Source organism: Oncorhynchus keta, chromosome 28 (genome assembly GCF_023373465.1).
Source record: "Oncorhynchus keta strain PuntledgeMale-10-30-2019 chromosome 28, Oket_V2, whole genome shotgun sequence".
Classification (NCBI taxonomy): domain Eukaryota; kingdom Metazoa; phylum Chordata; class Actinopteri; order Salmoniformes; family Salmonidae; genus Oncorhynchus; species Oncorhynchus keta.
Window position 1 is genome coordinate 7,305,095 of NC_068448.1, and position 12,111 is coordinate 7,317,205.

At 41.5% G+C, this 12,111-nt stretch overlaps 2 protein-coding genes across 2 annotated transcripts in view; both read left to right on the top strand.

Moving 5' to 3' along the window:
- The first annotated feature begins 490 nt into the window (after nucleotides 1-490).
- On the top strand, nucleotides 491-1,618 carry LOC127912978 (uncharacterized). Its single transcript, XM_052484173.1, has one exon. It carries the CDS (start codon nucleotides 491-493, stop codon nucleotides 1,616-1,618), a length of 1,128 nt encoding a protein of 375 aa, XP_052340133.1.
- A 432-nt stretch (nucleotides 1,619-2,050) lies between these two features.
- The window catches only part of LOC118360639 (solute carrier family 25 member 33), a 34,899-nt gene continuing 24,838 nt past the window's right edge, over nucleotides 2,051-12,111 (top strand). Inside the window, exons 1-2 of the mRNA XM_035739897.2 lie at nucleotides 2,051-2,254; nucleotides 8,746-8,928. Coding sequence (XP_035595790.2) covers nucleotides 2,211-2,254; nucleotides 8,746-8,928 — 227 coding nt within the window. The 5' untranslated portion in view covers nucleotides 2,051-2,210. The remainder of the gene's footprint in view (nucleotides 2,255-8,745; nucleotides 8,929-12,111) is intronic.

Genomic DNA, 12,111 nt, shown 5'->3' on the forward strand with positions numbered 1-12,111 from the left:
TGTTCTCCTAGCAGCAGGATATTTATTATCTTTTGCCGGCATGATCGCGGATTTTCTTTCAACATAAGAGTCCCCTTTCAAAGAAACACTAAACTGGGAATATCATTTTTTTTTGCATTGCATTACAGTGCAATACAACTGTTTTTCACACCACTGAAACCACCTTTGAAAAAAATGTATGGATAATTTGACATATCTTCATTTTAATAGTGTATTTATGTCAGCATTTCTTTTGAAAGTTTACACAAATACTGTTATGTTGAAAACATTTGTGTAGGCTATATTTAAAGAAATACACTTAATGAAATACAAATGTGTTATTGGACATACTCAATAGAGTCTGCAAAACGTAAATGGGTCTCTTGTGCTGAGCAAAGAGTTTAATACAGAGTGCTGGTGAGTCCTTAAAGGCTCTGCATGGTCTTGTGCTTAGCGGAGCAGAGCAATTGTGAAGGAAGTTGTCATGGAAGTAAGTTTGTGTTTATACAGGATGTACTGCCACCACCTACTGTCAACCAATCATGTCAATGCAGAGCTATACAGAGTCCTCCAAGCTGTCCGAGCCCTCCGCATTGTTAAAACATTTGAGAGGCACACGGCGATGCAGTACGAAGCTCGATTTGGCCGTTGCAAGCCTCTGGTGGCCTTCCATACGAAGCCTCTGGAGGCCTTCCATACGAAGCCTCTGGAGGCCTTCCATACGAAGCCTCTGGTGGCCTTCCATACGAAGCCTCTGGTGGCCTTCCATACGAAGCCTCTGGTGGCCTTCCATACGAAGCCTCTGGTGGCCTTCCATACGAAGCCTCTGGTGGCCTTCCATACGAAGCCTCTGGTGGCCTTCCATACGAAGCCTCTGGTGGCCTTCCATACGAAGCCTCTGGAGGCCTTCCATACGAAGCCTCTGGTGGCCTTCCATACGAAGCCTCTGGTGGCCTTCCATACGAAGCCTCTGGAGGCCTTCCATACGAAGCCTCTGGTGGCCTTCCATACGAAGCCTCTGGTGGCCTTCCATACGAAGCCTCTGGTGGCCTTCCATACGAAGCCTCTGGTGGCCTTCCATACGAAGCCTCTGGAGGCCTTCCATACGAAGCCTCTGGAGGCCTTCCATACGAAGCCTCTGGTGGCCTTCCATACGAAGCCTCTGGAGGCCTTCCATACGAAGCCTCTGGAGGCCTTCCATACGAAGCCTCTGGAGGCCTTCCATACGAAGCCTCTGGAGGCCTTCCATACGAAGCCTCTGGTGGCCTTCCATACGAAGCCTCTGGAGGCCTTCCATACGAAGCCTCTGGAGGCCTTCCATACGAAGCCTCTGGAGGCCTTCCATACGAAGCCTCTGGAGGCCTTCCATACGAAGCCTCTGGAGGCCTTCCATACGAAGCCTCTGGAGGCCTTCCATACGAAGCCTCTGGAGGCCTTCCATACGAAGCCTCTGGAGGCCTTCCATACGAAGCCTCTGGAGGCCTTCCATACGAAGCCTCTGGAGGCCTTCCATACGAAGCCTCTGGAGGCCTTCCATACGAAGCCTCTGGAGGCCTTCCATACGAAGCCTCTGGAGGCCTTCCATACGAAGCCTCTGGAGGCCTTCCATACGAAGCCTCCAACCAACTTTTCAGATTAAAGCATAAATTGGCTTTAACTCCACCCACTCTATTCACTGCAATGCAATACACGGTATATGGTATACTTATTGACTCCAGTCCCCCTCCCAAACTAACCACATTCGGTTAGTAGAGACTCTACTGGGTATTTTCCAACCCACTTTAACTCAGATCGGTAGAAAAGTTTTCCCTCTACAGCCCAATATTCTCAACATACCAATGTCAATTTTTTTCTCTCATTATTTGTCTTTAAAAAAAAATTTCAAAAACATATTTTATATTTTTTTTCAGAAATGACTTATTAAATGTTTTATATTGGCACAATAAAAGTGGCCATTGATTATTTTTTTATGAGGTATCCAGATTGCAATGTTTTCAAATGCAGGCTATTATTTTGAAGGTTTCTTCGTTACCATACGAAAAAAACTGACATGATCGTTTGTGCTGCTGGCAGAATTAGTAGTCAGAGTTTGGAAACGCTTCAGAGACCGCCGGCTGGACGACTGGCTAGTGACAGCAGCTGACAAGCAAGATAAACCACATTTTCGCCTCTGACTTGTAGAGATTACATTTACGAGAAGACAAAGAAGATTATGGTTAGATTTTTTAAACATGGCACATAATAATAATACGCTATTACATCTCTTCGCAGGCGGGTAAGTGTTCCTTTTACGACATTTAATTGTTTAATTTCTAGCTAGCATTAGCATAGCTGAATATCTATATATTTTTTAATAGTCTAGCGGCTTCTGCTTTTGTCCTGGTAAATTTATGTTAGCTATTGTGTTAGATTGATGGGTTACTCGGCAGCTTGCGTTGTCGTTTTAAGATATTTGTGCCACATCTTGACCAAACGAGTCATATTCTCACTAAACCGAAATGTGTTTTAACAAGCTAACGTTACTCTTCCCCCCTCCACTCAAGGAGGGAGAAGGCCTCGCTACAGCATGAGGTTGCGACCTAAACTCTAATGGTGAACAGTGTGATTTTTTTTTTTAAACAATTTTGCCAAAGATTTCAGAATAGTATTTTTAACTGGCGAACAAGTGTTTATTGTATCATTCGTCGAGTTATTCAATGTCAGGTGGCTCAACTAGTGTCCTTGTCACTGCTAGCATGCTAGCTAGGCTAATCAAACCGGATATTAATTTTTATGAATCGTCTATCCCGACTGGCGTTAATAAACAGTTAGCTAACTTAAACAAAAAAAACAAAAAATTAAAGTGAAAATCCTAGGCATTTGCAATGACCTCTATTTCTACGAAGGTCCGTAACACTTGAGCTATGAACTCGAATATAACATTCAAGAGTATTCATGTTTTTATATTTGATGTGGCATTTAGTTAACTGGCAAGTGTCGCAGTCTATTCTGACCTTAGAATATGTCCTCGAGTTACATAATCGTTCCCCAGTCAATCAGTCATCCATGTGACCATGTAAAGTGCTGCAGCTAGCAAGCTATCTCGTTTTAGCTACTGCAGTTTAGCATAGAGGAATCGACTATATTTATAGCTAGCGATATATTTATTATATTCTAAGATGTGTATATACAAAAAAAAAGATCAAAAGTAACCTAAAATTTATTTTAACTAATATGGAGCTAGCAATTCATGAGACAAATATTATCCGGCTTAAACTTGGAAGTTTATAAAGATTTTTTCTTTTGGAAGCTAGCAGGACTATTTGACACTCAAGGTCACCCATTGACAGCTCTTGACATTTGGGAAAGCACTATTCAAAACCAAGAACTGATAATCCATTTAGTTGAGGATATATGATCCTGTATTGGACCCATATAGAAATGCAAGTCGTATAGTTATGTCTATATAGGCCCTATATTTCATAGAACAGCCAATGTTAAGAAGTGCCATAGTGGTGAGGATAATGGTTATAACGCTTACTTTATTTATAAAATCAGAACATAATAATAATAGCCCATCTGTATACAGCCCATCTATCTACCTCATCCCCATACTGTATTTATTTATTTAGTTATTTTTGCACCACAGTATCTCTATTTGCACATCCATCTTTTGCAGATCTACCATTCCAGTGTTTAATTGCCATATTGTAATTACTTTGCCACCATGGCCTATTTATTGCCTTAACTCCCTTATCTTACCTCATTTGCACTCACTGTATATAGACTTTGTTTTCTATTGAATTATTGACTGTATGTTTTGTTCATTCCATGTGTAACTCTGTTGTATGTGTCGAACTGCTATGCTTTATCTTGGCCAGGTTGCAGTTGCAAATGAGAACTTGTTCTCAACTAGCCCACCTGGTTAAATAAAGGTGAAATTTAAAAAAAAATATGACAGTTTAAAAAAAATATTAGTCACTATAGTAGAATAGAGCAAATATCATAAGTGACAAGCTCACACTGAATATCATTGTCAAGGCAATACTACATTTATTTTGGGATTGAGATCCAAGAGTTTAGCCTGCCTTTCCAAGCTGCACACTGACTGCAGACATAACATCAAGAACTGTATTTACAGAGGCTGTTTGTTACATGCCGTGGTCTCTTCTGAGCTAGTAAATGTTTTTAATGGTGGCTTCTGGTTTCACAGTTGAACTGATTCAAAAATGTTAACTTTGGTTGTCTGGAGGACACAGTGATATGGCCTTTTGCCATACCGTGTTTAGTATGCATATCGCTGTCACACAGAGGGTTATGCAACTCCGTCTCGTCCACAGTATGTTTTTCTCATTGCGTCCCAGACGGCCAGGAGATGCTTATGATAAGCCGAGTGAATGGATAGCTATTTGTTTGTTATTGGAAGCAGTTGCATTTGGCACAATGTGCCCTTTAGACATCTAGTCACTCTGACTTGAGCTCCAGAGTTCCTCTGTGGAGATACGAGAGAACCTTCCAGAAGGACAACCATCTCTGTAGCACTCCACCAATCAGATGTGATATAGTTTGATTTAAACTTTTACACGCTTTGTAAGAAGAACGATTCCCCCTAATACTCCTGTTTTTACATGGACATATCTGAAATCAGGCTACCTTATGTCACTTTGATAGATGAAAATCGCCCATCTAAATAGATGTTCTTCCACAGCCTTGCATGTTATTTTTGGGAAGCATTTTTTTTTTTTTTTTTTTTTTTGAGTTTGGACATATAAAGTTTGTGAAAACGACTTCTAGTTCAGTTGTTCCGAACTCACTTCAGTCACGCTAAAGGAGGCTGGTGCTAACACGTGCGCAGTACAAATTAAACGCCGATAAAATTAAATTTAAAAAAAGGCGTTTTGCATGTCCTAATCATTTGAAAGATTGCTCAGAAAACCAGGTGTTTTTAATCAGGGTATGTTTACTTAGATTTTTTTGACCTTACGCCGGTTTTAAGATAAGGCACCGTGTAAGGTGTCTTCAGCCGATGTTAGTTTATGGGTGAGGTGTTAGTTTATGGGTGAGGATTTAACGGAATTGTTTGAATGGAATGTTGGCATATTGGCGGTTAATTTGAAAATTTGAATCATTAACGGTATCGTTCCTAAAACTGGCAGGCTAGCTTTGGTAACAAATATACAGTGCAGATTAATTCCTCAAATTCATTATTTTACACTATTTTATCACAGCACTGGCAAACCATGGTTGACGAGCTCCCTGACCAAAACGGCCGACCTAAATTTGTGTCAAACATATCCGGCCTGCGGGTGGTTTGAGTAAAAAAAATATATAATATTATACTGAACAAAAATATGAATGCGACATGCACAAATAAAAAAATATTTTAGAGTTACAGTTCATATAAGGAAATCAGTCAATTGGGAAAATGATTTAGGCCCTAATCTATGGATTTCAACACGACTGGGCAGGGGTGCAACCATGAGTGGTCTTGGGATGGCATTGGCCCACCCACTTGGCAGCCAGGCCCAGCCAATCAGAATTGTTTTTTCCCCACAAAAGGGCTGTATTACAGACAGAAACACTCCTCAGCATGTCTTGCGCCTCCCGTAGTCTTGTCTGCGTGGCGTTGTTACACGTGGTCTGCGGTTGTAAGGCTTGTTGGACGTACTGCCAAGTTCTCTAAAACGACGTAGGAGGCAGCTTATGGTAGAGAAATTAACATAATTTTATCTGGCAACAACTCTGGTGGACATTCCTGCAGTCAGCATGCCAATTGTCCGCTCCCTCATCTTGAGACGTGGCATTGTTGTGTGACAAAACGGCACATTTTAGAGTAACCCTTTATTGTCCCCAGCATAAGGTGCACCTGTGTAATGATCATGCTGTTTAATCATCTTCTTGATATGCCACACCTGTCAGGTGGATGGATTATCTTGGGAAAGGAGAAATGCTCACTAACAAGGATGTAAACAAATCTGTACACAATTTAAGAGGTTCTTGTGCGTATGGAACATTTCTAGGTTTTTATTTATTTCATCTCATGAAACATGGGACCAACAATTTACATGTTGCGTTTTATATTTTTGTTCAGTGTATGAAAACGTGTGTGTGTGTGGATACACATTGTATTTGGAAAGTATTCAGACCCCTTCAGTTTCCACATTTTGTAACGTTACAGGCTCATAATGTTTTTTTTGTTTTTTTTTACTAATCTACACACAATACCCCATAATGACAAAGCAAAAACAGTTTTTTTAAAAAATTTCCAATGGAAATATCACATTTACGTAAGTATTCAGACCATTTTACTCAGTACATTGAAGTACCTTCGGCAGCGACTACAGCCTAGAGTCTTCTTGGGTATGACGCTACAAGCTTGGCACACCTGTATTTGGGGGAGATCCTCTCATTCTTCTCTGCAGATCCTCTCAAGCTCCATTCAACTTTCCTTTGTTCCTGACTAGTCTTCCAGTCTCTGCCTCTGAAAAACATCCCCACAGCATGATGCTGCCACCACCATGCTTCACCGTAGGGATGGTGCCAGGTTTCCTCCAGGCGTGACGCTTGGCATTCAGGCCAAATAGTTCAATCTTTGTTTCATCAGACCAGAGAATCTTGTTTCTCATTGTCAGTCCTTTTGGCAAACTGAGGAGTGGCTTCCGTCTGGCCACTCTACCATAAAGGCCTGATTAGTGGAGTGCTGCAGAGATGGTTGTCCTACTGGAAGGTTCTCCCATCTCCACAGAGGAGCTCTGTCAGAGTGACCATCGGGTTCTTGGTCACGTCCAAGAGCAGACCCTTCTCCGCCGATTGCTCAGTTTGGCCGGGTGGCCATCTCTAGGAAGAGTCTTGGTGGTTCCAAAATTCTTCCATTTAAGAATGATGGGGGCCACTGTGTTCTTGGGGACCTTCATTGCTGCAGACATTTTTTTTTTTTTTTTCATGTCTCAGTCTAGCAGTGAATTTCAAACGGATTCAACCAAAAAGACCAGGGAGGTTTTCCAAAGAAGGACACAGATGGGTAAAAATGTAAAAAAGACATTGAATATCCCTTTAGAGCATGGTGAAGTCATTAATTACACTTGGTGTAGCAATACACCCAGTCACTACAAAGATACAGGCGTCCTTCCTAACTCAGTTGCCGGAGAAGAAGGAAACCGCTCAGGGATTTCACCAGAGGACCAATGGTGGACTTTAAAACAGTTACATAGTTTAATGGCTGTGATGGTAGAGCTGAGGATGGATCCTCTTGAAATTCTATGGTAAGACTTGAAAATGGCTGTCTTGCAATGATCAACAGCCAACTTGGCAGAGCTTGAAGACTTTTTAAAAATCCAGGTGTGCAAAGCTCTTGGACTTACCCAAAAAGACTCGCAAGCTGTAATTGTTGCCAAAGGTGATTCTAGCATGTGTTTTACTTGGGGTTGTCAATACTTATGTAAATTCGATTTTCAATACATTTGAAGAAATTTCCATAAACATGTTTTCACTTTGTCTGTCGTTCTGCCCCTGAACAGGCAGTTAACCCACTGTTCCTAGGCCGTCATTGAAAATAAGAATTTGTTCTTAACTGACTTGCCTGGTTAAATAAAGGTAAAATAAAAAATAAAATTATGGGATATTGTGTGTAGATGGCCAAGGGACTTTTTGTTTAAAAAATGTTTGGACATTAATTTATTTAACACAACAAAATGTGGAGTAAGTCAAGGGATATGAATACTTTCTGAAGGCACTGTATGTTTGAATTATTATTATTATTCTTTTTTAATCACTAAAACCAAATCCGAACTGTGTCAAGCTCGCTAATAATCACCAAAACGGTAAGAAAATAACCTCTGGACCTCATTGAAGACGTAATGCCCCCTTGGGGCAAAACGGATCTAATTCCTTCTGTCACACCTTGTCTGAGATGAACAGGGGTTGTATAGAGAGGTTAATATCTTCTGTGACGCAAGACTATTCCTCACTTTTTTTTTTTTAGGTCATAATTTAGGTCAAATGAAGTGCGTGATTTGGACATTTTTAAACGGCTATGTAGGCTTAGGCTGTAAGACCTCTTCTCTCTCTCTCTCTCTCTAGCTTTTAGTCAAATTAGAGCTTCTTGGTTTAATGACCTTTTGTGCCAGATGTGTATAGAGTCAATGTGAGAGCCTGTTCATGACACTGTCTCTTTTAGTAATGCCATAAAAGTACTGCGCGGCTGCTACTGTTATGTAAATTATATGGTAAATTACATTCCCTGAGAGAGGAGAAATAAAATAAATTCTCACTGATAACACTGCAACAGACAGCGTGTCTACTTCACCCGGTATAATCATAGCACACTAATATATGCCATTTAGCAGACGCTTTTATCCAAAGCGACTTACAGTCATGTGTGCACACATTCTACGTATGGGTGGTCCCGGGAATCGAACCCACTACCCTGGCGTTACAAGCGCCATGCTCTACCAACTGAGCTACAGAAGGACCACAAATTGGACAAATGTAAATACGTGTTTTTGTATATTTATAGTCTACCATGCCCCGACAAAAGGCTGGTTCAGGTACGTAAGGGCAACAACTAAGGCTCTCCACTTCCTGAAATCTCTTTGAACTCCAATGATGGTGGAAAGGATTACCAATCTCCATTGTCATTCGCCGTGTTAATTCATTAATGCCATATTAATGTTTTTGCTAATCTCTGTGTAGATGTTGTAAACCTGACTTTTAAATGACCTGAGATTAGAGTATATATTATTACTGTATTATAAATGTTACTGTATTTTCCCATCTTTCTCTCTGCAGATGTAGTGGCACGGTGGGAGCCATCGTGACTTGTCCTCTGGAGGTGCTGAAGACCAGGCTGCAGTCGTCAGGCCTTGCGCTCCGGCCCGTGTTCCAGGTCCAACTGGGCACGCTCAATGGTACTGGGGTCATTAGACCAGGCTCGGGCACCGTTACGCCACCTGGCCTGCTGCAGGTCTTACGGTAAGGGTTTGTCCCTCTTCTTATTCCTAGCGTGTGGCTAGTCTACTATGGATCTTATGGTAAGGAGTTGTCCCTCCTTCATATTGGAGTGGGGCTGGTCTACTATGGATCTTATGGTAAGGAGTTGTCCCTCCTTCATATTGGAGTGGGGCTGGTCTACTATGGGTCTTACGGTAAGGGGTTGTCCCTACTCATTAGCTTGGGGCTAGTCTACTATGGGTCTTACGGTAAGGGGTTGTCCCTCCTCATTAGCTTGGGGCTAGTCTACTATGGGTCTTACGATAAGGGATTGTCCCTCCTTATTATCTTGGGGCTAGTCTACTATGGGTCTTACGGTAAGGGGTTGTCCCTCCTTATTAGCTTGGGGCTAGTCTACTATGGGTCTTACGGTAAGGGGTTGTCCCTCCTTATTATCTTGGGGCTAGTCTACTATGGGTCTTAGGGTAAGGGGTTGTCCCTCCTTATTAGCTTGGGGCTAGTCTACTATGGGTCTTACGGTAAGGGGTTGTCCCTCCTTATTATCTTGGGGCTAGTCTACTATGGGTCTTACGGTAAGGGGTTGTCCCTCCTTATTAGCTTGGGGCTAGTCTACTATGGGTCTTACGATAAGGGGTTGTCCCTCCTTATTAGCTTGGGGCTAGTCTACTGTGGTTCTTACGATAGGGGATTGTCCCTCCTTATTAGCTTGGTTCTAGTCTACTATGGGTCTTACGGTAAGGGGTTGTCCCTCCTTATTATCTTGGGGCTGGTCTACTATCGGTCTTAGGGTAAGGGGTTGTCTCTCCTTATTAGCTTGGGGCTAGTCTACTATGGGTCTTACGGTAAGGGGTTGTCCCTCCTTATTATCCTGGGGCTAGTCTACTGTGGGTCTTACGGTAAGGGGCTCTTATAAGTGTGGGGCTGCTACTACAGGTCTCGTGGTAATGGTTTCACCATGTTGTGTACAGTGCTGTGAAAAAGTATTTGTCCCCTTTCTGATTTTTTATAAAGATCTTCAGCCAACTGCTAATATTAGATAAAGGGAACCTGAGTTTTTCAAATAACAAAAACAAATATACTTAATTAAATAAAATAAAGTTATTCAATACCCAACTCCTCAGTTTGTATTTTTTTATGGATCCCCATTAGTTCCTGCCAAGGCAGCAGCTACTCTTCCTGGGGTTTATTATGGATCCCCATTAGTTCCTGCCAAGGCAGCAGCTACTCTTCCTGGGGTTTATTATGGATCCCCATTAGTTCCTGCCAAGGCAGCAGCTACTCTTCCTGGGGTCCGGCAGAATTAAAACAGTTATACAATTTAAATTTAAGAAAACATTACAGAATTCACAACACACTGTGTCCCCTTGGACCCTTGCTCAACTACCTACAACACAACATCCATGTGTGTGTGTGTAGTGTGTAGTGTGTGTGTATGTGTTTGTTCCTCTGTTTGTGTTGCTTCACACTCCCCACTGTACAATAAGGCATATTTTTTTTTTTATCTGATTCTACTGCTTGCAGCAGTTACCTGATGTGGAATAGAGTTCCATGTAGTCATGTCTTTATGTAGTTTCTGTGCGCCTCCCATAGTCTGTTCTGGACTTCGGGACTGTGAAGAGACCTTTGGTGGCATGTCTTGTGTGGTATGCACAGGTGTTTGAGCTGTGTGCTAGTCGTGTAAACAGACAGCACGGTACTTTCAACATGTCAATCAATACCTTTTACACATATAAGTAGTGATGAAGTTAATCTCTCCTCTACTTTGAGCCAGGAGAGATTCACATGCATATGATACATTTTTAGCTCTCTGTGTACATCCAAGGCCCAGACGTGCTGCCCTGTTCTGGGCCAATTGCAATTTTCCTAAGTCCCTCTTTGTGGCACCTGACCACACAACTGAACATTAACCCAGGTGTGATAACTAGGGTCTGTAGGACCTGCCTTAGGTTGAGGTTTAGGTTTTAGTAAATGATTTGTCCCAAATACTATGCTTTTAGTTTTTTAATATTTAGGACTAACTTATTCCTTGCCACCCGTTCTGAAACTATCTGCATCTCTTTAAGTATTGGAGTCATTTCAGTTGCTGTAGTGGCTGATGTGTATAATGAGTCATGCCAGTGGCATGTCATTAAAGATTGAAAAAAGGAAGGGGCCTAGACAGCTGCCCTGGGGAATTCCTGATTCTACCTGGATTATGTTTGCGGCTTCCATTAAAAACACCCTCTGTGTTCTGTTAGACAGGCAACGCTTTATCCACAGTATAGCAGGGGGTGTAAAGCCATAACACATCAGTTTTACCAGCAGCAGGCTGATCGATAATGTCGAAAAAAAGACTGACGTCTAACAAAACAGCCTCCCACAATCTTTTTATCAGCAACTTCTTTCAGCCAATCATCAGTTATTTGTGTAAGTGCTGTGTTTGTTGAATGTCCTCCTTCCCTTATAAGCATGCTGAAAGTTTGTCAATTTGTTTACTGTAAAATACTGTTGTATCTGGTCAAACACCCAAAACATTTTGGGCTGTTTGAGCCAGTAAAGGGGCTTTACTATTCTTAGGTAGTCTTTTGCTTCCCCCCATGACTGGGGGGGGCACACTTTCTAGTAGGTTAGGATTGAAAAGCAGGCTAACGGGAGTGTCAATATCATCCTCAGTCATTTTCCATCCAAGTTGTCAGACCCCGGTGGCTTGTCATTGTTGATAGACAATACTTTTTTCACCTCTTCCACACTCACTTTATGGAATTTGAAATTACAATTCTTGTTTTTAATAATTTAGTGAGATATACTTGGATGTGTAGTGTCAGCATTTGTTGCTTGCATGTCATGCCTAAATTTGCTAATCTTTAAATATTTGTTGGTATTCAGTTTAGTCACACAATTTCTCTATTTGCAGTACGTTTGTCAATTGGTTGTGCAACCAGACTTATTTGCCAATCCTTTTTCCTCATCAATCCACTCGGATTTAAGTTTTCAGTAATTTTCTTAATGGGTGCATGATTATTAGTAACTGGAAGAAGCAATTTCATAATGTGTTAACACCATTGATCTTAACTTCTTATGGCTGCAATCCCATTAACGGGATAATTTTCATCAACAACCGCTGAATTGCATAGCGCCACATTCAAATAATATTACAAACAAATATTTATATTCATGAAATCACAAGTGCAATATAGCAAAACATAGCTTAGCCTTATTGTTAAT

What these genes read in the sequence shown, in the direction of transcription:
- LOC127912978 (XM_052484173.1), top strand. Translation starts at nt 491, where the DNA reads ATGTACTGCCACCACCTACTGTCAACCAATCATGTCAATGCAGAGCTA.